At 38.8% G+C, this 27762-nt stretch overlaps 1 protein-coding gene across 3 annotated transcripts in view; it reads left to right on the top strand.

The window, feature by feature from the left end:
• Positions 1 to 27762, top strand: part of daam1a (dishevelled associated activator of morphogenesis 1a) — a 166998-nt gene that overhangs the window by 33436 nt on the left and 105800 nt on the right. For 2 of the 3 annotated variants that reach the window (XM_060829105.1, XM_060829106.1), the window contains exons 2-3: positions 7207 to 7345; positions 26555 to 26776. In XM_060829105.1, the coding sequence (XP_060685088.1) occupies positions 26588 to 26776 (189 nt within the window). In that variant the 5' untranslated portion in view covers positions 7207 to 7345; positions 26555 to 26587. The remainder of the gene's footprint in view (positions 1 to 7206; positions 7346 to 26554; positions 26777 to 27762) is intronic. The other variant, XM_060829104.1, reaches the window with a different exon arrangement.

Raw genomic sequence — 27762 nt, 5'->3', positions numbered from 1 at the left:
AAATCAGTAAGGCTCAAGGATGTAGAAGCTGGTCAGATTACATACCTTATCAAAAGGTATTAAGAATATGGACTTGGATGAGATGCAATAATTTGGGTAAATTTTTGCAGCAGCTTAGGTAGAAAGTAAGTGAAAACTGAAATTGGTGAAACTGTCTGGCAGCTCCTCAGATTCTGCAGTTTCTTCAATTTGTTTTTGTTTCAGATTTCCAGCTTCTGCATTCTTTGCTTTTGTTTATCAGGTAGACAGTAAGTTGTTTAATCTTTTAACTTTTTTAAAAAAAGGCAATGAAAAGAACTCCATCACACATGCAGTAATGTAAATTATATATTTAGCCCCTCTGTTTCTTGTCCTTGCAAACATCATTCATTTGCACAATTTCTGACTGACATGACCAAACCATAAGGCACTTGAACCATCTGTGCTGCACCTCTGTTGACTTATTCAACTAATCTCCATCTCCATGCCCCATACGGAGCAATCTTCATGAGCAAGATCGACCATACCATTGCATTGAGGAATTGGAAACACTAAGTCATTAACCGCTTCGTTATAACACATCACATCTATTGAATGGCAGACTTTGAACTACCACGATATGTATGATCCTTGTCAAGAAACTCTGACTAACATTGGAGGGAGCTAATCTGCAGGGACTCTTCAAGAGTCAATAGAATTCTAGAAGATGACCACCAATGCATCTGCTATTTCCAGAGCCACTTCCTGAAGTACTTTGGGATGTAGATTATCAGGCCCTGGGGATTTATCCGCCTTCAATCCCCTCAATTTTCTCAGCACCACTTCTCTATTAGCTGATCTCCCTCAGTTTAGATTAGATTAGATTGATCACAGTGTGGAAACAGGCCCTTCGGCCCAACAAGTCCACACCGACCCACCAAAGCGCAACCCACCCAGATCCATTCCCTGACATTTACCCCTTCACCTTCACTATGGGCAATTTAGCATGGCCAATTCACCTAACCTAGTAAACTGGAGGAAACCCACGTAGGGACTGGGAGAACGTGCAAACTCCACACACAGTCGCCTGAGGCGGGAATTGAACCCAGGTCTCTGGCGCTGTGAGGCAGCAGTGCTAACCACTGTGCCACCCAAATTCTTCCCTCTCACTAAATCTTGCATTCTCCAACATTTCTGATGTCTGATTTGTGTCCACTTTTGTGATACATACTTTGGTTCTGTCTTCAGTTGCTCAGCCATTTCTTTGTCCCCTGTTATACATTCTCCCGTTTCTGTCTATAGGGGGCCTACGTTTATCTTTGCTAATCTCTTTCTCTTCATGTACATATAAAAACCCTTGGTATCAGTTTCTATGTTCCCTGCAAGCTTACTTTTGTACTGTATGTCCCCCTTCTTAATCAATCGCTTGGTCCTTTGCTGAATTCTAAACTGCTCTCAATCCTCCGATCTTATTTTTCTTGGCCAATCTGTATGCTTCTCCCTTGGATCGGATACCATCTCTAGTTTTCTTTTGTAATCCATGGATTGGCCCTCTTACCTATTTTGTCTCTGTGCTAGATAGGCCAAAAAACAGTTGTTGCAGTTCTCCCATGTGTTCCTTGAACGTTTGCCATTGTCTGTCCACTGTCATCCCTTTTTTAAGTAACTGTACAATCTATCAAGGCCAGCCCATGCCTCATATCTTCATAGTTTCCTTTAATAAGATTCAGCACCCTAGTCACCCTATACCTGTGTATAGGAGTGTTGTTTTTGTTTAGGAGTGAAGGAAGGCTGGTGGAAGATGTGGACACTGGTTGGAGTAGGAGAGAAGGAGGCTGCTAAGATAAAATGAATCATCTTATCGTCAGGCAGACTATTTTTAAAGATGGCATGCAGAATGTAAAATAGACAAGCATTTGTTTCTATTGCTTGAGCATGACGTCCGTTTTCTTTTTACTCTTTGCACCACTTTCATAGGAAACTGAGCCATTCCTGAAAAAATAATGTCATAATGGGAACTCAATTCCACCTTAGAGCATTTGAGGAATTCCCTGAGCAGAATGGCTTCAAGATCGCTTCAGCACCACATTACCCCAGAGGACGTGTTTTTAAAGATCAGTGAGATGTCAGTTTTGCAGACACCATGACCAGAGCCAGTTTTATGACTGGATTAAAATAAATGCTGTTTTTATTAAAGTATGATTTTTTTTATTAGGTGTTCTGGGGGTGCCATCTGTGTTCCAATCTCCATTGAGTCAATCCGATTGTGGCAACAGAACAATTTAAATCCACTTGTTACATGGAATGTCAGTATATTCCAAGGATTTGTTCAGCGTTTTGGGGACTGTATCCTATAATTCCATCGGATTACATGCTCTCTTCAGTTTATGGCAATTGAATGCCATTTTTATTACTGAGTGATTGTAAATCCTTTTTGAGGAATTGCGTTTTGTGTGGCCTTTTTGTTTAGGATAGGCAACTAAACTAACCACTGAATATACTTAACAGTTCCTTTTTGATTGCAAAAGCAGTGGCCCAATTCAAAGGACAGTCAAGAGTTGTCCCTTTTGTCACTCAGCTCATCACATTTTACCTGATTGCTTTTTGTATTCTTTCTGGTCCTGTTCAACAGGAATACAACTCATAAGTGGTTTAGATGGAAATTCTGAATCCAGCAGCATTGTTTTTATTTTCCTAAAGCATTTTAATGAGCTTTTATTACAAGGTGCCAATATAACTCCAAAAATAACTTTTAATTTTCTGTAAATTTTGACCAAGCATCTCAGAAAATGGCAAATATATAAATCTGAGCTGCCACCATTGTCTGCATGGAAACTAGTTAGACTATTTATAGCCTTATTTATCTAATATAGCTGTCAATCACAGCATGGTGCATTGTGCAAATTCACACACAAAGTAAATGTGCCTTGCACCAAAGTCTGGGAAAGCTATTTGAATTCTGTTAGGTGTGAAGTACAGGTGGCTGCGGCTCTATTTTGTTGAAATTAATTCACCACATTACACAGATTGCATACAAAGCAACATTATCTAAGATCAATTTTCATTCATCATGATTGTTCTGTTTCTAAATATTTTTAAAATCAATTTGCAAATACTGGGTATTGTTTAACCAAATTGAAATTTTCATAGGACCAAGCATTTTTTGTCCTTGTTTATCTAAGTTGTATTTGTTCCCCAGTGGATTGTATTATCAGGTCAATGAGGGGATTTATTTTAAAAACTATTTTAACAATAAAAATGGGGTTTATGAAAATGTTTAGTTGATTAACCTTTGAATAGAGAACAAGAAGAATCAGATGACTCGTGCATAATTTCTTTTGTAATCAACACACAGGGACACAATGAAGGGTTTTATGATTTTGCATCTAAATGTTACGTATGTGTGAACAAAGCGCAAGAAGTGCGTTTTCATTGGTTTAAGGTCATTGAATGAAAATTGGGCTAAACTAGTTACAATAGATTATGTTCTGATCACTATGGGTTGAATACACTAATTTTCCTTTAAAATGGCAAAATAGACAGGAGTTATCCTGCACAGAAATATTTAGTTTTGCTTTGCCCACAGGAACGCAGTCAAGTTGAATCTTGCGAGGCTTTCAACTTGCCTGGTCTCCTGCACAGCATTTTTAAATGAACTGCTAAACATGATTTAGAGCACAGACACCTCCAGGCTGTGCAATGACTTTTTTTTCCTTTTCAGTCCAAAAGCAATGGACTAGACTAAATCTTTAGAATTTCTTCACAACAAGGAATGCAATTCTAGTGATTAGAGAAAAGAGTTGCATTTTATTTCTGGGGATGAATATAGAATCCCATCTGTGCAGTTCTTCTTGACTGCATGCTATTCACAGGGTGCCAACAGATGTGTCTGTATTGGCCCTTTTTGCATTTTCTGTTCAAAAGAAAATGGCTGCCATGAGCTCAGTGAGGTGTTTACTTTTGATCAGATTGTTTAATGCCAGATTTAAAGAATAAAAGCTGAGTGGATTGTTATGCCAGAACGTGAGGTACGAGAAAAGTTTGCACCTCAACTGTAATGGTGAAGAAAATCCAGTTTGACTGGAGATATACTGACTTTAAATGTTTATGGTGATGCGGGTAGCTAAGTGGTTGCATTCACTTTGGTATTCTTGGGTAAAGAATTTCTTGCATGTTGACATGAATTATTTGTATGGTGGTGTGAGAAAATGGGAAATCATGAGCATGTGAATATTCTGCTCTTAATGTTAAGTTGCAGAAATCTAAGTATTCAATCCACATGAACATCACAGTGTTTCTGCTTCAGATTTGTACAATATAAGACATTACCTCTAGAACGATAAATAGCTAGGCAAGCAAACTTTTCAAATGTGTAACATGAAGCAGTTTTTTTTACAGCAACTTAATCATTGCCTACACAAAATTTTTTTGAACATTATTGTAATACCTGTGAAGGTAAAAGTAATTTGTATCTATTATGTATCGACTGGAGTTATTTCGATTAAAAGTATTGATGCTTGGTTACTGGTATCAGTTATCAGTTATGATTCATTACTTAATAACTTACCACCGTAGCAGCTATAAATTCAACTGTTTTAGAAAGCATCCTTTTAAACTTTGTTTTTGTCGCACCAAATAAAACACTTGTAAGGAGTTTAAATTCCCTGGCGGCATGAAATTACTAATTCTGTCAGCCTGTTGCTAGTCATGGGTATGACAAGTGTATTAAAGGAATTACATACCTACCAATTTATTTGTGGAACCAAATTCAGCATCCACTGGGGGGAATAAAACCCAAGCCAATTCACAAACTCTTGATAGCTCAAACCCTCCAATCCTGGCAACATCATCCTTAAATCTTTTCTGAACCCTTTTTCAAGTTTCACAACATTTTTCCAAAAGCAGGGAGATCAGAATTGAGCATATATTCCAGAAGTGGCCCAAGCATTGTCCTGTATAGACACATGACATCCTAATTTCTATAATCAATGCACTAACCAATAAAGGCAAGCATACTAAACACCACCTTCACTACCCTGTCTACCTGTGACTTCACTTGAAAGGAGCTATGCACTTGCACCCCTAGATCTTTGTTTGGCACACTCCCCAGCCCCTGTCATTGATTGGACAAGTCCTACCCTGGTTTGCCTTACTAAAATGCAGCACCTCACATTTATCTAAATCAAATTCCATCTGCTACTCAGCCAATTGGCCCATCTGATCAAGGTCCTGTTGAGGTAACCATCTTCACTGTCTACTACACCATGTGTGTTGGTGTCATCTGCAAACTTACTTACCATGCCTCCGATGTTCACATCCAAATCATTTTATATATAACTAAATGCAGTGGACCCAGCACCAATCCTTATGTCACACCACTGGTCACACGCATTCAGTCTGAAAAGAATACATCTACTGCCATCCTGTTTCTTACCTTCAAGCCAATTTGTACCCATTTGGCTAGCTCTCCCTGGATCACATGCGATCTAACCTTAATAACCAGTCCTCACTTTCTCCTAACCTTAGTAACCAGTCTACCATGAGAGACTTTGTAGATTTTGAATGTCTTGAAGCATTCAACAATGTGTAGATTTGCTAAATGAAAAATAAAATGAGACACTTAAAATACTGGGACCATTCCTACTAGTGCAAGGATGTTAATAAAGCAACCAAAAATGGTGTTATGACTGGTATGGGCTTGCCCCCAGAGGGTATTTCTGACTGGCAATGCTTATGCTTGTAATATAGGCTGGTGTAGGTGCGCAAGAGTTTGGCTAAGTTTAAAGTTTTGGATTACAAGAGACACTGAACAGTGTGCTTCCAATATAGTGCCATGCTTCAAGTCATCTCCAACAAGGGGTATGAGAACTTTATATCGTTGTGCTACATATTATAAGATCATAAGTATGTATCTTGAAAGTACATTGCATCTCTTGAAAGTATATTGTGTCTCATGGTTCGATGGTCAATGCAGTATTGTGCAAAAAGGAGTTTAGATTCTGACTGTTCCAGTCAAGGCTGGTATAAACCTGATGAGTCCATTGTTCTCTGGTTCTGTTCTGATCATTGGAATTTGATAGTTTGTTTGCTCATTAAGTTAAAATATGATATTGACAGTTGATTTTAAAATTGATAATAAAAATTAAATGGACTGGGCAATAACGTAACAATATAATATCATTTTGTTGACCATCACCCATGATATTCAATGGTGTAATCATCACTGAGCGTCCCCCCCTCCCCCATTATCAAAATCCTGGGAGTTGACATTGGCCAGACAATGAGCTGGACCAGCTATATAATTTTTATACTGATGTGAACAGGTCAGGGGCTAGGAATTCTGCAGCGAGGAACGTGCCTCCTGTCTCCCCAATGTCTGTATTCCATCTGCAAAACACAAGTCAACAGTGTTGTGGAATACCCTGCACTTGCCTGGATGGATGCAGCTCCAACAACTATCTTATACCATTCAGAACAAATAAGCTCACTTGATTCACATTCTATTCATCACCTTTTAACATTCACTTACTTCATGCCCAGTGTGCACTGGCAATTATCTGCAAGCTGCACTGCAGTTACTAACCAAGTCTCCAGCGGCATCACCTTCCTATATTGGCTGTATGCAGGGCAGCCGTGTGTGGGAGCAACAGTCTCTGGAAATTCCTCTCTTAAACCAAACACTACCCTGGTTTGGAATTGTATGACCACTTTCTGCCAGACAGCCAAGCGTCTATCCATTCTAGCACTTTGCCTCTAACATCATGGGCCCTTCTCTTACTCAGTAGCCTCTTGTGCATTACCTTTGTCAAAGGCCTTCTTGACCTCCCTCATAGATAACGTCCATTGGCTCTCTTTGGTCTAACCTGTTCGTTACTTCCTCAAAGAATTCTATAGATTTGTCGAGTATAATCACCCCTTGATGAAACCATGCTGACCTTGTCCTATTTTACTATGCAGTTCCAAGTGTTATGAAGCTTCATCCTTCATAATGGATTCCAAGATCTTACCCACGACCGAGGTTAGGCTAATCAGTCTGTAATTTTCCATCTTTTGCCTTACTCCCTTTTTAAATGGGTGTCACATTAGCAAAAATCGTTAGCATGAGACGCAGAGAAGATTTACAAGAATAATTCTGGTATGAAATTTCTGTTTAGCTATATTGCTGAAGCTAGGATTGTTCTCCTTTAAAGAGGAGAAGCTTGACAGGATATTAACAAAAATCGTCAAAATAGTTTTATTTGTTCATAGGATGTGGGCACTCGTGCCTGACAAAAAGGTCTCCTCTTGAACTGCTATGCTGCTTATGGTGTGGGAACACCCGTAATGCTGCTGGAAGGAGGGAAGGAAAGGAGGTGCAGCATTTTGAACCAGCAACAATGAAGAATGGGTAATATTATTTCACAGTAGGATAGTGTGTGAATTTGAACTATAGCATGTAGGGTTTTCTGTGTTTGAAACAGATTAATTATTATTATGTTAACTAGTAGCATGTAGGTATTTCTGTAGCTAAGATAATTTCTTTTAAAAGACAGAGGCAAAGTCTTCCTGAAGAGTAAAAGGTTTTTACTTGCGTTGGGAGAATTTTGAGCAAACAAAATAAACAATGTGTATTATGCACTAGTTTGTGGTCAGGAATGTTCTTTCAATTAAGGGAGAAACACCTTTTCTCCTATGTTTCAGTTTAGGCATTTTTGCTAGGTACTTGGCTGAAGATAGATGTAAAATTGCTCCCAAAAAGGGATTAAAGTTAATAAGGTTACCACAGTGCAAGGAGTTCAGCAGTAAACTTTCCAGACCAGAAGTGTTTGGTTACAACACTGAAGAGGATATCTTAAGCTACAAGAGTTTAAAAACAGTTGTACAAAGGCTGCAGAAAGAAGCAAACATATTTTCAAGACTGATTTGAGGCCATAGTTAAAGTCCTTGCATGTTTGTTCCTTTTGTATTTTTTCCCCATCAATTAGTGGTTGATGGGTTGTACAAAGCAATGTGTTTACATCTTTATTTCTCGGCTATGTCTCCCAACAGCTGCCCCACCCCCAAAAAGCAAAGTTCACATTGTGCATCTGCCTCTCAGTGCCTGAGACCCGGGTTCAATTCCCGACTCAGGCGACTGACTGTGTGGAGTTTGCACATTCTCCCCGTGTCTGCTTGAGTTTCCTCCGGGTGCTCCGGTTTCCTCCCACAGTCCAAAGATGTGTGGGTCAGGTGAATTGGCTATGCTAAATTGCCCGTAGTGTTAGGTTAGGGGTAAATGTAGGGGTATGGCTGGGTTGCGCTTCGGCAGGTCGGTGTGGACTTGTTGGGCCGAAGGGCCTATTTCCACACTGTAAGTAATCTAATCAAGATCTGAGCATGTACACTTTGTTCTTATTTGGATGCTGCATTTTCTTTTAAATTGGCAGGTCATTTCACAATTAGTGAATGGGACAGAATGACATCATTGGCAGGGGTACTGTCCATATGTGTACTAACAGCAGTGGAGATTTCAACAGTCATTCCAATTTCTTCGCTCAAATTCAAAGATCACAACTCTTAAAATATATATAAATCACATCTGCATCACTGTATTAAGTGTGACATTTTAAGCTGAATATAGATGAGATAATTGTTGTAAAGGGCAGAGGGGGGCAATAGTTGCTAAAGTGTCTTCAGGAGAATTTTGTGGTGTATTTTATGTATAATGGGAAAGGAGGCATTGCTGAACATTGACTATCACCTGATGAAGGAGCGTCGTTCCAAAAGCTAGTGTGCTTCCAATTAAACCTGTTGGACTATAACCTGGTGTTGTGTGATTTTTAACTTTATACACCCCAATCCAACACCAGCATCTCCAAATCATTGCTGAACGTAGTTCTTTAAAATCAGGTCTGGTATGTAAATAAAGTGACAATAAGAAAATATTTAGGGGACTGTAATCATATGAAAAGGTTTTAGGTTGCTATTGAAATGACAAGTAATCCAGATTGAGACTAATTAATTTAGAGAACACAATTCAATGGGTGTGAGAATGGATTTTGTTGATGTAAACTGAAATAAAAAAATTGGCATGTAAAACTAATTGAACAATGAATTGCTTTTATAGTGGAGCTACATCTTGATTTGTATCAGAACTGTTCCCATGAGGATGATGAGCAGAGCAATCTGAGCACACTGGATGACAAATTAGTAAGATGAAATAGAAATGGTGTGCTTATGAGAGATGTCAAAGAGATAATACGGTTGAGAATCAAGCACAATATAGCAGTTTTAGAAGGAAACGAACTAAAAACAGCAAAAAGTGGAGTAAAGGCATAAGAAACTGGCAGCTGATGTAGATAAATCCAAAAGTCTTCTCTAGGCATACAAATAGTTAAGGGTGGTAAAAAGAGGAGTGGAGCTGATTATGAACCCATTAAATTAGCTACACATGAAGGAATGGTGTTGATTAAGATATTAAGAGGATGCTGTGCAAGTCATGGTGAAGAGGATATCGTTGAGACATTGAGTTTAAATTTGAGGATATTACTCCATTTGTACTTAGTGATCAGGACTTGGTGGAACTCATTAAAGGATACCAAGGGAAGGGGGGAAATTAAGGAGGTACTGACCGTAATCTTCAATTTGTCCTTGGGTGCAGAGGTAATGCCGAAGTACTGGAGGATTGAACCTGTAACACCTTTGCTCCAAAAATGATGGAAGGAATCTAACTACAGTCCAGTCTGTTTAACCTGTAGAGAGTAAGCTTTTAGAAACAATAAGTTGAGACAAAACTAATAGTCATTTGGGAAAATGTGGGAAGCCAGCAGAATTTGAGAGAAAATTGTGTTAAGCTAGCTTTCTAGAAATTTTGAGTAATGGAGCAAGTTGGGTAATGCTGATGATGTGACGTAGAATTCTGAAAAGTATTTGATAATATGCACACCATGCTAATGAGCAAAGTTAGCATTCTTCTCCATAGCAGCATTCTATTTATTACCAATTGCCTCTGGAAGAGCGCAAACATTGTTTCTCTGCATGTTGCATTTCCTCTTAAAGAAAAAAAATTGAGTGTTCTTTAAAAAATAGGATTCTGGATGTGTATTATTTACTTAAATTGTAATTGTGCCCAAGGTTTTGAAAATTTTCAACAACATTTGTATTGGAAATGCAGGTAACACCAAGGAAGATAGTAATAGGATTCAAGAGGACATTAGTTATGGGTATACCAACTCTACCTTCTCTAGGGCAAATAGGAATTGGCAACAAATGCCAATAGTGCCAACATCCCATTTTAAAGTATGATGTTTAACCAGGCTGGAGTAGGCAATTATGTGGCAGATAACATTCAACACCTATTGTACGGTTCTTTAATTTGTTAGACAAAAGGAGAAAAGTTTGGGGTAGATGGAGGAAGAGGTGTTTGTGCACAGATATTTGAAATTTGCTAATTAGCTGCTTTGTTAATATGTTGCCAATGAAATCCTAAACTTAAGAGTCATAGAGCACAAATGTCAGGATGTACAAATGCACCAGAAAGACTGGCTAATGTACATTTGCCCATTTTGCATGTCCATAAATTTGGAAGATCATGAGGCAAGCAGATGGAACTAGAGGATCTTTTTTAGGATGGCTGCAGACCTGAGGGATTATTGTGGCAAAGCTGTGGCTGTCTGCCTGTGAGAAAAGATGGAGATTTGGTCAGGATGTTTAAAGTAGTTAGTTTAGATATAAATTGTTTCAAGTGATTATTAACTCCACAGCGAGAGGGTACAGATAAGAACCAGAGGTAGTGAGAAGAATTTTCACTTCATGCAACAAGTGGTTAGATTTTGGTATGTGCTGCTGTGTAAGTTATGAGATAGAGATGCTATTTCAACTTTTCAATAAGAATTGGTAAAGACTACTTGAGAACTGCAAAAATATGGGGAAAGATTGAGGAGTGGGACTATCCGGGTAGATCTTTTGAGGGAGCCAGTGCACTTTGTGGGTGAATAGCTGTCTCTTGTGCTATACATGTCTATAATTCTGTGACTGTTGAGCATTAGGTGAAAAGAAATCTGTTCACCACTTCACACACTCGAAGCCTCCAGCTATATTCTTTTAGTTGTCCAGGCATGATGGTGTTGCAGGAGTGTATATAATGCATGGTAATTAAAGGAAATTTACAACATGATCATGCCAATGTTCTTATCCTAATAAGTACAGTAACTGAGTCACTAAAAAGATAAAAAGTAGTTTGAAGATGTCTTGTTAGTTTTCTTCTCTTTCCTATTTACCATACTCCCCTTTCCTGAGAAAAGTACACTTGCTGGATTAATAAGCTGCAATAAATGTGTGAATGGCACAGGTATTCCAGTAGTTAGTGGTTTCTGTAATGCAGTCTTAAGTTACATTCTGGGACTATGCAAAATCCCATGCAGCTGACTCTGTGGGAGTGGAAAAGGTAATTGAAATTTCCATTGGGCAATTTCCCTGAATTCTCTGAAATAATCCATTAACATCAGCAAATTCTGAGGGATGCTGAGTCACTTAAGCTTAATAGTTCCCTCAGAAAAAGTTTGTTTAAAATTTACTGACTCCAGGGTAGGTATTAAACGGACATTCCCCACTTTCACCCAACATAGGGTGGGATCTGGACTTTGCCTCATCATCACTGACTGCTGTAAAAGGGGCTAGTTTCGTGTTGATTCTCTCTACTGCTGAGTGTGTGGATTCCTGAGCAAGATTGTAAAAGGAGGCCCCTAAGCAGAAAATGTCTCTCAATAAATGGGTAATTTTTAATATAATTGAAGTCAGAAGTGGTTTCTGACCTCCATCAATGTTTTCATTGTATTTCAGCATCCCTTTTCTGACTCTTATGATGTGTAAATTGCAACCTTGTAGATCAGATTTTAAAACTGAGCTCCTCCATATGCAATTGAATTGTCACTAAATACACTTCTGTTAATAGAATTTCAATAAATGAATTTCTGCCTTGCATTTTCTTTTCCATTTCTTTTGTTGCTTTATTTTATACACGTACACGATACTGTCACCAACCTGTCCATTGGAAAGACGGATAATCTCCTTTCAAAGGAGAAGTTGTAGCCCCTAACACTTGGGCATTCCAGAGCAGTATTTCAGAGTTGATCAAGATCTTTGACTCAGCTGATTGTTATGAATGTCTGTGTGAAAAATGAGCATTTCATTGAGGGGGCCTGGGGAATTGCAAGTACTTTGACATAATTTTGTTGCTATATTGCTTTTATTGTCAAGTGTTTTGAGAAGAGTGAAATCGGAGGGCAGTCTAAGCATGGTCCACTAGTTCTGTTTTCTACCTCATGACTATAAATTATGACCATTGTTGATCAAAGTCAAAAAAAGCATAATTTTCCATTACTTTTCGTGGGAAGGATGGGATCTGGACTTTGCCTCATCATCTTATCCCTTAGTCTTCCTCACCCTTTTGTTTTTCTTCCTGTTCTGTCAAACTGTCGTACTTTTGGCATTTTCCTTGGGTGTGTCAAATATGTTGACAAGACGTGAGACAAGCGACAAAATAACTGCAAAATTCAATGATACACATGTTTCTCAGTAAAATGTGGTATTTCCCCTTCCTTTCCTGTTTTGAGAATTATAGACTGGGGAGAGGTTAATCTGTGTGGCTCCTCGCTGGCAGATGCCACAGAACACAACCATTCTGCTAAAAATGCTTTGTTCTCCAGCATTGATATTCTTTAACTTAGAACAAATTTAAGACCAATTTATGAAAATAAGTTATTACTTCAGTTTTGGAGTGAAGTTTGGTAAATTGTGTTAGTAGCTAACTTATTAGAAAATCTGCAGTTGCCACTGACATGAGTCTTGCATGATCAAAGCATTTTTGAAATGGAAGCTAAGGCAAGGGTAATAAAAAAAACTTGTTTTTTATTCTTGAATACTTGTACTTTATTGGGTTATTGGCGACATTTGGACTGAAGTTAAATTACATTGCTATTTTAATATAGCGAAGCTTCAATTTTATTTTTAGTTGACGCAAATAGATTTTAGCAAAGAGGAAATAGCTCAAAATACCACTTTTAATATTTTGTCATCTTCCCATATAATGACAAGCTATTTCATTGTCTGTGTCTCCAAGTGAAATTTAAAATGACACTTGTGGTGTTGCCACTTTTTGATTTTTGTTAAACAAAGACAACAGGAATGAGCCTATAATAGCACACTGTAAATGACTGGTTTAGGGTTGAGCCAAGAGCAAGTATTGTACCAAAAATAGTGTGAAATATTTAAGTTGATGAATAGTTATTTTAACATACAATAGTGGCTTCTGAAGCAAATTACTTGAAGTAATTTCTGTGCTTGAAGGTAGAAGACAGCACGTGGTGGTGGAGGGTTGCTCTTCAGACTGGAGGCCTGTGACCAATGGTGTGCCACAAAGATCGATGCTGGGTCCACTGCTTTTTGTCATTTATATAAATTATTTGGATGTGAACACAGGAGGTATAGTTAGTAAGTTTGCAGATGACACCAAAATTGGAGGTGTAGTGAACAGTGAAGAAGGTTACCTCCAATTACAACGGGATCTTGATCAGATGGGCTAATGGGCTGAGGACAGGCAGATGGAGTATAATTTAGAGAAATGCGAGGTGTTATTATGAAAAGGCAAATCAGAACAGGACTTGTATACTTAACGGTAAGATCCTAGGAGTGTTGCTGAATGAATAGACCTTGGAGTGCAGGTTCACAGTTCCTTGAAAGTGGAGTTGTAGCTAGATCTGATAGTGAAGGTGTTTGGTATGTTATCCTCTACTCACTGGAGCATTGAGTAAAGGAGTTGGGAGGTCATGTTGTGGCTGTACAGGACATTGGTTAAGCCGCTTTTGGAACATTGTGTGCAATTCTGGTCTCCTTCCCATTGGAAAGACGTTGTAAATCTTGAAAGGGTTCAGAAAAGATTGATGTGGATGTTGCCAGGTTTGGAGAATTTTAGCTGTAGGGAGAGGCTGAATAGGCTAGGGCTGTTTTCACTGGAGCATCGGAGGTTGAAGGGTGGCCTTTATAGAGGTTTATAAAATCATGAGAGGCATAAATAGGCAAAATATTTTCCCTGGGTGGTGAGTCCAGAACTAGAGGGCATAGGTTTTGGGCGAGAAGGGAAAAATTTGAGACCCTTGGTATAATTCTTTTTCACACAGAGGGTAGTGCATGTATGGAATGAGCTGCCAAAGGAAATGGTGGAAGCTGGTATAATTACAACATTTTAAAAGGCATCTGGATGAGTATATGAATAGGAAGGGTTTAGAGGGATATGGGTCAAGTGCTGGCAAACGGGACTAAATTAAGCTAGGATATGTGGTGGAAAAGGATATGGAAGATCTGGGCTGCAGGGAAATGGATGGTGACATCTTGCAAAATGTCCATATTACAGAGGAGGAAGTACTGGATGTCTTGAAATGGGTAAAAGTGGATAAATCCCCAGGACCTGATCAGATGTACCCTAGAACTCTGGGAAGCTAGAGAAGTGATTGCTGGGCCTCTTGCTGAGATATTTGTATCATCCATAGTCACCGGTGAGGTGCCAGAAGACTGGAAGTTGGCTAACGTGGTGCCACTGTTGAAGAAGGGTGGTAAGGACAAGCCAGGGAACTATAGACCAGTGAGCCTGACGTTGGTGGTGGGCAAGTTTGTTGGAGGGAATCCTGACGGACAGGATGTACATGTATTTGGAAAGGCAAGGACTGATTAGAGATAGTCAACATGGCTTTGTGCATGGGAAATCATGTCTCACAAACTTGATTGAGTTTTGAGGAAGTAACAACAAAGAAGATTGAGAGCAGAGCAGTAGCTGTGATCTATATGGACTTCAGTAAGGTGTTTGATTAGCAAGGTTAGATCTCACGGAATACAGGGAGAACTAGCCATTTGGATACAGAACTGGCTTGAAGGTGGTGTGGAGGATTGTTTTTTTAGACTGGAGGCCTGTGATCAGTGGAGTGCCACAAGGATCAGTGCTGGGTCCTCTACTTTTTTTTGTCACTTACATAAATGATTTGAATGCGAGTATGAGAGGTACAGTTAGTAAGTTTGCAGATGACACCAAAATTGGAGGTGTAGTGGACAGCAAAGAGGGTTACCTCCGATTTACAACAAGATCTTGACCAGTTGAGCCAATGGGCTGAGAAGTGGCAGATGGAGTTTAATTCAGATAAATGCGAGTTGCTGCATTTTGGGAAAGCAAATCTTAGCAGGGCTTGTACACTTAATGGTAAGGTCCTAGGAAGTGTTGCTGAACAAAGAGACCTTGGAAGTGCAGGTTCATTGCTCCTTGAAAGTGGAGTCGCAGGTAGATAGGATAGTGAAGAAGGTGTTTGGTATGCTTTCCTTTATTAGTCAGAGTATTGAGTACAGAAGTTGGGAGGTCATGTTGCAGCTGTACAGGACATTGTTTAGGCCACTGTTGGAATTTTGCATGCAATTCTGGTCTCCTTCCAATTGGAAAGACGTTATGAAACTTGAAAGGGTTCAGAAAAGATTTACAAGGATTTTGCCAGGGTTAGAGGATTTGAGCTACAGGGAGAGGCTGAACAAGCTGGGGCTGTTTTCCCTGGAGCGTCAGAGGCTGAAGGGTGACCTTTTATAGAGCTTTACAAAATTATGAGGCGCATGGATAGGGTAATTAGGCAAAAGACTTTTCCCTGGGATTGGGGAGTCGAGAACTAGGGGGCATAGGTTTAGGGTAAGAGGGGAAAGATATAAAAGAGACCTCAGGGGCAACATTTTCATGCAGAGGGTGGTGCGTGTATGGAATGAGCTGCCAGAGGATGTGGTGTGGGCTGGTACAACTGCAACATTTAAGAGGCATTTGGATGGGTATATGAATAGGAAGGGTTTGGAGGGATATTGGCTGGGTGTTGGCAGGTGGGACTAGATTGGGTTGGGATATCTGGTCGGCATGGACTGGTTGGACCGAAGGGTCTGTTTCCATGCTGTACATCTCTATGGCGCTCTATGGCTCTCTGTGATCAACATGGATGGGTTGGACCGAAGGGTCTGATTCTGTACTGTACATCTGTGACTCTACAGTCTTGAACAAAACTACTATCTAACTTAATGATCTAACTAATATGGTGGTGCGCATATGCTTTGTTGCCATAGAATGTAATTTTTCAAAACCTATTTCTGAATAGGGATGAATACAAATATTTAATTTTTGTCAGCCACTTCTCAAAATTTGCAGTTTAGGGACTGAAATACATTGATCTATTGTACTGACAGGATGCTAAATGTTGTATTTTGTCAGTTTGATGACATTTAATACCATTTTTAAATGGAATTAGCATTTCCTGAATTGGTAAATTAATTCCTTGTATCCAATGCAGTTTATTTTTAAACTGGTGACCAAAACTCAAGGCCACAAAATTGTCATACTGTGCTCGTGGGGAATTTTCAATCTACATTATTACCTGTGTGCTACTTTGCAAATCTAGTATCAAGATGAAGAACTATACTGTATTCTGTTGACCATATTATGTTTCATACCAACAAAACTATGAAATAGCTCTAAATTATACTAGAATTGGCTACTAACAAATGAAATATTTTTATTAATGCTAGGTTTTGTAAAAGCATTACTGAGTTTGTCTGCTTCACACAGCAGAGTCTGTGTCTTGTCTTATGGAGCATGGATCAAAACAGGAACCCTGGAGAGAACCAAATGCCTCTGGCTGCCACACACTTACTTATCCTGCACTCTGACACCTTTGACGTCATCTGTGTTACTAAACTGGAGAGTCTTTGTGTCATGGCCACGTTGAGAAGGTTTCTAGGACCCTAGTTTAAGAACCACAAGTACAATGCTCAGAACTTTTGCTGTGTCAAAATTTTAGATGTGTTTTGTGAAATACGTTCCACAAATAACTTTTCCCTTTCAGAGTAAAATTCCCAAATCAACAACTTCAAGGTGTAAATTCGTACCTTGGTTGAGTTCCTTTCTCCATGCGTGAGTTTAAATACAGATTGAGTAGCAACACTTAGTTAAGTGTCCAGGGAGTTCTGCATTTGTATTGGAGTTCTATTAATATTGAATCATGAGATCCTAGAGGTCAATATTCCAACTGGGCAGTGCAACATACTGAAATTCACCATGTAGGCCACTGACAAAATTGCTGTGCGCAATGAATATTCTTTACATACAACATCAAAAGTTTCTATGGACCTTTTAATGCAAGAAAGCATCTCCAAAATACTTGAGAGCTGTTAGACAAATTTTGAAACTGAGACACACAAGGAAATGTTAGAACAAATGATCAAAAACCTGGTTCAAGAGTTCAGCTTAAGATCCATCTTGGAGAAAAGACTGGTAGAGAAACAAATGTTTCGGGAAGGAATCCATAGTTTACAACCTAGCCTGGTTGTAAAGCTGGCAAAGACTAATTTCAAATTAGCATTCAGTGGATTGAGAGAAGCCAGTTAAAGTCAGTGAACACGGGCAACTAAAATGCACATAGAGCTTTGGGTGAACTTTTATGGAGAGCACAGATTCCATTTGAGAAGTCAAATCTAGAGGCAACAAATGTACAAATAAGGGCTTTTTAAATAAGCTGAAACTGGGGGTGATGTCAGATAATATGGAGGTAAATGTAGACCGCTTTTGTAATGCATGTATGTGGCTCGAGGCTCTTCTCGGCTCAACTCTGACTGGAAGAGTGCTCAAAAGATGGATGGAGTCATTGGTTGTGAACAGAATTTATTGTAGGAACCGAATTCAATGGCTTTTATATTCCTAATGTTCAGCTCGGGATTTTGGATGAGCAGTCTGACTGTTTGGACATGACGAACAGGTCAAGACAGGTGGGAATGATGTGGGATTCCACATACATGTGTAATCTGAAGTGTTTTGGATTGTCGCTTGAGAAGCAGTGTGTAGATTCTTGGGGTCTTGAACAAGAATCACTATTTTATCTCTTTTTTTGAACCAACCTATTCTGAGATGTTGTTACACTTTTTCTAAAGCATGTGTGACTTGAATATGGAGTATGGACACTACCATAGCGTCACCGATGTTTTATTTGTATAGCACCTTCAACTCAATGAAACTTCTGAAGGTGCTTCACAAGAGCATTATAAAACAAAAATGACATGGAGCTGCATATGTAGACATTAAGTCAGATGTCTAACAGCTTGTTCAAGGATTTATGGAGTGTCTTGAGAAGTCAAGGCAGATGAAAATCTCACAACAACAGGTTAGATGAAGGAATGGCCACTAACAGTGGAGTAATTGAAATGGGGGATGAGCAGAGCACCAGAAATAGAGGTGTGCAAATATGAGGATTTGTGTACTTGAACTGTACTTGGAGAAATATGGTGAGGCTTGAAAACAAAGATTTAAAATCAAGGTGTTGTTTCATCAGGAACAAATAGGTCACAGTGCAAGGGTGTTGTAATTTGCTAAAACGTGGTATAACCTACCTCTTACCCCCAATCTGTTATAAAGGAGTGGTTAAATGAAACGGAATCCTTTCAGCCACTATCATTAACCATTTATTTATCTAACTCCAACAATGAACAAGTTAACATGAAAATGTTTTTATTTTCAGAAAGTGGGCGGCACAGTGGCACAGTGGTTAGCACTGCTGCCTCACATCGCCAGAGACCCGGGTTCAATTCCCGCCTCAGGCGACTGACTGTGTGGAGTTTGTGCGTTCTCCCCGTGTCTGCGTGGGTTTCCTCCGGGTGCTTCGGTTTCCTCCCACAGCCCAAAGATGTGAGGGTGAATTGGCCATGCTAAATTGCCCGTAGTGTTAGGTAAGGGGTAAATGTAGGGGTATGGGTGGGTTGCGCTTCGGCAGGTCCGTGTGGACTTGTTGGGCCAAAGGGCCTGTTTCTACACTGTAAGTAATCTAATCTAATTAACAGAATAAATCTCTTCTAACTACTACCTATTCCCTTACTGAACTAAATTCTAATAGGAATGCTATTACAGTAACGCAGGTCTTATTAATAAAAATCCAGTTTATAAGAACAATAAATTAAAACAGTGTCTGAAAGTTCACACAGAATGAATCCTCCTGAACTTCTGTACTTTCTTCTGTTGCCTTCCTCTTTCTGAAATGCCTTCAGTCATTTTCTGGTGTTAAGAATATTTACTAACCATGCTGTATACTTTTATAGAGAGTGGAGACTTCTTGAGAGCCTGGCATTTCTTTCTTGGATGGCTGTTCGCTTTTGCTCCTTCAGAAGGCAGTTGGCTCTACCTCTGTCCAATTGCCCCTCTGTTATACATCCCCTATGACACGTCAACTTCATATAGTATGATTGGTTTCAGGTTGTCAGCAATGTCAGATTTGAATTTAATTGGTCTGTGGTCTCCAAGTGTCTTTTTAAATTAATTGACTGAATTTAAACTGTTTGGTAAAAATGATGCTTTGACCTGCTAACTGAATGGCTTTTTGACACATTCTGGCAATTTGAGCAGCTACTTATCTACAGACTTTTTAGAAGTCTTTTAAGCATAACCAGCACTTTTATGTTAGAGGGATCTTGCCATGCTTTCCCATGCTTTTACAATTTTACCATTTTTCCACACCAAATTCATAACCAGGGTGATGGGGATCAGGAATTGCTGAAACTTAAGGGTCAGCTGAGTTTTGAATCACCCACACTGTGGAAGGTAGAATGTTAGAGGCATAGCAAGAGTACGTTTTGGATAGCTGAGACCAGACGTAATAAAGGCATGAATGATGGTTTCAGCATTAGCTAAGCGAAGATGGGAATGAAGTCAAATGTTACTAAGGTTAAAATAGGAGATTTTAGTGATGGTTGAATAGTTGTAAGCTTATTTCAGGATGAAATATGACAAAGCTTCAGAGCAGACTGCCAGCACAGCCAACCTATTTTCAACTGTGCAACTGTTGAAGGGCAACAACATGTTTGAAGACTTTGCAGGGAAGAGGGTGTTTGAAGAAGGTAGTGGTGTTGAAGTAGGAAGGGAAGAATTTGTAGGTGGTTTCCTGAGTATGACTGAATAGTTGAGAATGGAACTAAGACTGTGTGTGGTTTCACCCAGTTATCTGATGGATTAGACAATACTTCTGTGAAGAGCAGAACAAGGTAAAGAATGTTGCAAAATGTTAATATATCATGGTTACAGTTTTGTAGATCATTTGAACAACATTCTACTTTGGTACTGTGTGGAGGGTTGGAAACCTGATTGGAGGAATTCATAGTGTTCTGGGTTGGCGGATATGCATTTGGAAGATGGCGATTTTGATGGAACACGTAACTAGAACCTTCAAGTTATAAATCAGTATATAGAAACATGGGGGAAGGAATAGGCCATTTGCCCCCTTTTTTTCAATGTGCTCCAACATTGACTTTTGCCGACCTTCTAATTCTAGTCTTTTCCAGCTCTTCCTGTCGACATGTACTCTTGCTTTTTGCTCACAGTTTGATGGTGCACTTTGGCATTAGTGCTGGCTTATTTGCATGTTACAATGGGAGATCTGGTAATTATATTTTATTAGTGATATTTGAATTTGGGTAAGCCAATAACAAACATCTGGAACAAAATGTTAGGTGCTGCCTGTATTTGCAGCTTTTTCTGTTGTCATACATACCCAATGATATGATTTTAACTTTTACCAGAGGTGAACCTGTCAAGGTGGTATTATTTTGGTTTTCAAAAAAATTCTCAGCAGGTAAGTAATGAAGTTTAACTTATCTGTCGATTTTTTTAAAATTGTAAAATGTAAATGATTTTGTAGTTGGGACCTGGTTTGTCATTTCTTAGTGATATTTGCACTCCTTTAGTTAATTTAGCATAGCTAATACCAATCAAGTTGAGCAACATTCTTAACATTGAAAAAATATTCAAAGCTTTTGTAAACCAAGCACAGTGCTGTGTTATTTACTTCCAGATGAAATTTCATCTGGAAAGTTAATGCACTGAAAAACCCTGGAATCCTGCGAGTGAAGCGGAGTTGCTTTTTTTAAATAAAATTGCACAAAACTGTCTCAAAAATACATGGAGATTTGCACTTTATAAGTTGAAGATACGAATCTTGGCAATCTATTGTCACTTAATGCTTGCTTTCCTAACAGAGTACTACAGTAGTAACCATAATGGTATTTTGTTACATTTAATAGTTACTGAATTCAGAAACTAGTTTCCCCATAAATAGTATTGCATAAAGTTCCTCTGTACATAATGTTGGAACATATCAAATATATTTTGTTTAGAGTTTTTGATTTAATTTGACTTGAAACTGAGAAATATTTATTTCGCGTCAGTTAGTCATATTCCAGTTTGTCATGGCTTCAACTTTAGTGAAGTAATGCAGGTTAAACTGCATGCCAATCATTTTAACAATGCTCTAATTTCACATAGCCATGAATATTTTGTGATTTGAGTCATAGACATGTACAGCATGGAAATAGACCCTTCGATCCAACGCGTTCATGCTGACCATATATCCTAAATTAATCTAAACCCATTTGCCTGCATTTGGCCCATATTTCTCTCAAATCCTTCCTATTCATGTATCCATCCAGATGTTTCTTTAAATGTCGTAATTCTACCAGCTTCCACTATTTCGTCTTGCAGTTTATTGCATACACACACCACCCTCTGTGGAAAAAGTTGTCCCTTAGGTCCCTTTTTAAAAAATCTTTCCCCTTTTACCTGAAACCCATGCCCTCTAGTTTTGGATTCTCCTATCCTGTGGAAAAGACCATGACTGTTCACCCTATCCATGTTCTTCTTCATTTTATGAACTTCTATGAGGTCACCCCTCAGTCTCTGCTCCTGAAGAAAACAGCCCTAGCCTATTCATCCTCTCCCTATAGCTCACACCCTCCAACCCTGGCAATGTCTTTATAAATGTCTTCTGAACCCTTTCAAGTTTCACAACATCCTTCCTTCCTATTTGCAAGGAGAACAGGATTGAATGCAGTATACCAAAAGTGGCCTAACCAATGTCCTGTATAGATGTTAGGCAAATTGACCTTTCTCTATCTTTGTTTTTAGTCCACCCTTGCTGGAGTCTGAATTTATCCCAGTCTTTGGATTGTTCTGCAGTTTTAATTGAGTGTATTGCCTGCTTTTTGCTTCCCTCCCTTTTTTATAAAGGATGAGTCAAATTTAGCGGTGTTCCAATCCACTGGTACTTTTCTAGAATCCAACAAGTTTTGAAAAATTACAACCATTACACACCATCAGGGCCAGGGGACTAATCTGCCTGTAACCCCATGAATTCATCTAATACTACTTTCTCTAGTGATGGTATGTAATTCCTCCCCCATATTCTTTTGTATTAATAGAATGTTTTGAAGTACCTTTCATCATAAAGACTGAAACTCCTCTATCATTTCTTGTTTTCTGAAATTGTCTTCCTAGGTTCATTTTATAAGGGTTGATGTCCACTATGACCTCTCTCTCTTCCTTTTTCATATATCAAGTTTTTTAAATTCCTCACTAGTTTGTCCTTGTAGTTTATTTTCCCTGTCTTTATTATGTTTTTAGTCCACCTTTGCAGGAATCTGAATTTATCTCAGTCATCGGGTCTTGCTACAGATTTAATTGAGTGTATTCTGCAGACCTCCTTTCTTTTTAGGTGTGGGCTTGTGTAGTCTTTGGCATGTTTCATTTTTTTGTTTTGAGACAAATTGTTGAATCTATTATTGAGTCAGAGATGTACAGCATGGAAACGTCCCCTTCAGTTCAATTCATCCATGCTGACAGGATATGCTAACCTAATCCAGTTCAATTTCCAGCACTTGGCCCATATTCCTACAAATCCTTCCTATTCATATACCCATCCAGATGCCTTTTTAAATGTTTGTAATTGTACCAGCCTCTTCCACTTTCTCTGGCAACTCATTCCATACATTCACAACCCTTTGCATGAAAAAGTTGCCCCTTAGGTCTCTTTTTAAATCTCTCCCCTGTCGTCCTAAACCTATGCCCTCTAGTTCTGGACTCCCACACCCCAGAGAAAAGACTGTGTTTATCCATTGCTCTCATGATTTTATAAACGTCTATTAAGATCACCCCTCAGCCTCTGACGCTCCAGGGAAAACAGGCCCCAGCCTGTTAAGCCTCTTCCAATAGTTCAAATCCTCCAACCCTGGCAACATCCTTGTAAATCTCTTCTGAGCCCTTTCAAGTTTCACAAAATCTTTCCGATAGGAAGGAGACCAGAATTGCATGCAGTATTCCAAAAGTGTCCTAACCCATGTCCTGTACAGCCGCAACATGACCTCCCAACTCCTAGACTCAATGCTCTGTCAAATAAAGGAACGTGTATCAAATGCCGTCCCTATTCTATTTAACTCTGACTCCAACATTCAAGGAACTGTGAACTCCAAGGTCTCTTTGTTCAGCAACACTTCCCAGGAACCTACCATTAAATGTATAAGTCCAGCTCTGATTTGCCTTCCAAAATGCAGCATCTCACATGTATCTAAATTAAACTCCAAAGTAATAAATTCTATTTTTTTTCCACACTCTAATATGTTCTTAACCTCTCAGCAATTTACTTCCATTGCCTTTGAAAATGCTTAATCAATATTCGTGTCAACAGGAAATGTAAATCTTACAATCTTTGATTTCTTCAGGTGTAAATCTTTTTTCTTCAAATATTGAGTAGTACATTGAGAAGGTTTAGAACAATATGCAGCATTTGGAATTGTATTGTATTGATATATATCATAGTGTTTACTATGGCAAATTTTATAGTTCATAACACCAAATATTCTTGTGAAATAACGAGCAAAATAGGAGCAAACATATACCACTAATCCAGAGTCTGGTTTCCAGCATCTGCAGTCATTGTTTTTACCTAGTTGATTTTAACCCTACTGCGAATCATCTTGCAAGGATGCCTGCCTTGAAGAAGTTTTCTTCCTCTCTGTATAATAATCTCAGGGTCTTTATTCCTGATGAAGGGCTTTTGCCCGAAGCGTCGATTTTACTGCTCCTTGGATGCTGCCTGAACTGCTGTGCTCTTCCAGCACCACTAATCCAAAGTATGCCAATCAGGCCTGTTCAGTGATCTAACCATGGCCTTGACCTCTCTTTACTGCCTGTCCCCATAACCCTAGACTTCCAACTGAGTTTTGATCTGCAAGAATGATATCTACATTGGTCAACGTATATGCATGATGAAGCTACATATCACCAGCTATAGTAATGATTTGGCCAATGGGGCAGATCTGAAACCTACTGCCATGCCTCTGCCATTGTTGTTCTGCATCATTAAGAACTATCCTGATATAACTTGCATGCCAACATTTCTCCCTCCACAGGTCAAATGCTTCAGAAAATGTGCATATTTCCAGCCTATCATTTTGCATAATTTTAAACACCTGCTGTTGAACTTTAGTAGTTTGGGAACATTTCATGAAATGCAGTATACTGGAAGCATTTTTGGGGGAGTGTTGACATTATTGGTGTTGATGTCCTTGATCTAACTGTCAATATTAGAGTAAAGCATCCTAAATTGTTTTGACACCGTTTTTACCATTTCCTCCATTGTTGCATAAATTCAGCCTCAAGGAAGGCTGTATTAACTTTATTTCTTTTGCTTATTGTCATTCCTGTGCCATGGGTATAATGGTACACAAATGCGAGGCATAAGTTGACCTAATCCTATCTGTGTTTGTTTTGTGCAAGAGATCGTGGATCTGTAAATCAATCATGAAGGTTCCCTCCCAATCACTTGTCAGCTGAGAATCACTAGTTCCTTGAATTTTAAAAAATGTGAAACTTGCATCTTTACAAAGGAACTTGAATTTTCAGCTTTGTAATAAATGCAAAATGTCTAGATACTAAATTATAGAAATCAATTATCTAAATACAGTAGAGCCTGTGTTTAGAAAGGAATTGGATTAATATTTATAAGGATACTCTGAGCTCAGAGTTCATGTTATGGCTCCATGCAAGCTTGCAAGGATCTAAGAGCTTATTCAAACCTGATTTATGTCTCTTCGTATTACTGGAACAGTATATGCCTACCAGTTCTCTAATGCAGATATCATCTTGCCTTATATTTTTTCTATTTTAATGTGCATTACATTGTAAGCAGAGACGGCAAAATAAAACACTTTTCGACACTTTCTTTTATTAATAATTTTTACTGCAAGCTAATTGTTACTATGTCTTAAGAGGTTAAGTAAAGTTAGTACATTGCAGCTCTTCAAGAGATTTGTGCACTTTGAACTGCAACCACACAGAATGGTTGTTTTCTTTTAAAAGAAAGTAATTTTGCACCAAAGATAGATTATATGGTGGCTACTTCTACAAATTGTCAGCAGTTCTGACCTCTTCATAATGTTCAATTTTGGAATATAAAATGTATAAATGTGAATTTTATACTCTCCATGCCAAAATTGAAAAGTTGTGTACTATTTAAATAGAAGTTAGTGGCATTGGGGGAATTTGGATGTGCTGGTACACTTAATTGCAGAAAATGACTGTGTAGGTAATGAGTGATTAAGAGTGTTGGAATATTGTTTAAAGTTGGGATGTTTTACTGTAGAGGGGTACAGGGGTATTTGCAGGGCCACATCTGGAGCACTGTATATAGTTTTGGTCAAGTTGTATGGGGGTGGAAAAATTGCTTTAGAAACAGTTCAGAGAAGGTTAATTCAACTCATTCCTGTAGTGATGGGCCTACCTCATGAAGGGTTGAACCAGCTCGACCTGTGTCAGTTGCAGTGTGGAATAAGGGGGGATTATTTTTGGAAGCATGATCTGGACGGGACTAGATGAGGTGGAAGAAGGATGTTCCCTCTTGTTTGGGGGAAACTGAAGCTAGCAAGTATAATTTTAAGAATAAGATGTTTGCCTTATTTTTTTTTAAGAGGTGGTGTGTTTGGAACAAGAAGGTAGTGAAGCCTGGATCTTTTATGGATGGTTAGATTCTGAGGAAAGAAAAGTTCAATGGTTTTTGTATGAAAATCAAACTTTCACCAAAGACTCAATTTAGTTGTAGATAATTATGAATTGTAGTAATTAAACTTGGCCTGCTGAAAATTTGGAAACTGCTGTCTAACATATTGACTTAGCTGCCACTGGTAGTGATTGGTGGATATATTATTGATGTGTAAAATTTTGGGCTATTCAGAAAATCTTTCTATTTCAATCTGATTACTGGACCCATTGTGAACTAATCTTCATCCAAGTGTGCATAAATTTGAGATACTATACTTGCATTTATCTAAAAATGTTTGGGCATGCTGTAAGCTGTAGTTGCGGATAGAAGCAGACTGAGCTGATCCAGTACATACACATTATGGTATTTATTTGAAAAAGTTTACAGCTAAGGATATTGCTTGATATGTCGAAGTTGTGACAACGCTGGCACTATATTTTCAATTAGTACAATTGATCCTGAACACAGTCCTTGACTACTTTGTGAAAAATAATTGCATTACTCAAGTCTAGCTATTAGAAATTCTAATCCTCAAAAGGTTGATTTTTAAAAATTAAATGGTACTAGTTGTTTTTCTTAAATGAACTGAACAAGTAGAATGTTTATGATGTAGGTTGGAGAAAAACTAACTTGGGTCAACCATGTTGAATATTGAAAACCAGTGCATGTGAATTTTGACTTGCCACTTCCTATACTAATGTAATTTTCTCTTTTCGGTTCTGCAGGCACCATTTGCTGTGACAAGTAAATAAAGAAATATGAACATGGCCCCTCGAAAAAGAAGTAGTCGGGGTCTTTCCTTCATATTCTGCTGCTTTCGAGGCAGTGACCACCCAGAAATCACATACAGACTGAGAAATGACAACAATTTTGCATTGCAGACAATGGAGCCGGCATTGCCCATGCCTCCAACTGAAGAACTGGATATCATGTTCACTGAACTTGTGGTATGTATGTAGTCTCCATAACCATTTAACATGCATCTTTGTTTTAAGATGCACATCAATGTGACTTAGGCCAGTTCCGGAGAATTGCTAATTGTGAAATCTTGTGCAAAGGAATAAAGATTTGCATAAAAGAGGAATAATTGTTTGACCAGAAATAAGTAGTGCATGTGCTTGTGTCATCCTCTTGTAGCAGTGAAGTTGCTTTGCCAAAATAGTAATCCTACCTGAGATGTTAAAATAGCTTCTTGACAGAGAGAAGTAAAAATTGAGGTCATGTTTAACCACCACCCTCTCTTCTTTCATCCCTTTTTATTGAATAAGACTTGTGCGCAAGTCACTTTGGCTCTTCTACTTGGGATGGGATGTGATGTGATGAGTGATAGTAAAGGAAGAAATGTTGGGGTGGGGGGGGGAAGGAGGAGAGCTGATCAGCTTGTATATCATCATGTATGAAATTTATACAAATACTATTTTGCACAAAATGCATTTTATTCTTTTGTGTATGAGTACCTCTGGCAATCCTAGTATTTGTTACCCATTTATTAATAAATATTCATTGTTGTGCCTCTTTCTCCTCCACCGCTGCCACCTCCATCTTTCCTTTTCTGTATCACAGCCATTGCCTTTCATTTTCTCCTCTGCTGCCTCCTCAGTCTTCTCTTTTCTCCTCCTCGCACCTTCTGCACTGATGACTCCCTCTATCTTCTGACTTCCTCCAATCCTGGAGAAGCAGACTCTGCCATGGGTGGTGTAGGTGGTGTTTGAGGTGCATATGGCTCTCTGGATTCTCATTCCACCGCTTGTGCTTGGCCTCCATTTGCTCCACTTGGTGATGCTCAAAGTGGTTGGTGCCTGTGGGAATGCTTTTCCAGTTTGTTTTCCAGGGGAATTGATTTCCATGTGTCAGTGGGGATGTTAATTTGTTTCAGGAGGCTTTCAGGGTATTCTTGTGGCATTTCTGTGCCTCCCCAATGATTGCTTACCTT

The sequence above is a fragment of the Hemiscyllium ocellatum genome, chromosome 8 (assembly GCF_020745735.1).
Source record: "Hemiscyllium ocellatum isolate sHemOce1 chromosome 8, sHemOce1.pat.X.cur, whole genome shotgun sequence".
Lineage (NCBI taxonomy): Eukaryota > Metazoa > Chordata > Chondrichthyes > Orectolobiformes > Hemiscylliidae > Hemiscyllium > Hemiscyllium ocellatum.
This window is presented reverse-complemented; position numbering and strand designations above follow the sequence as displayed.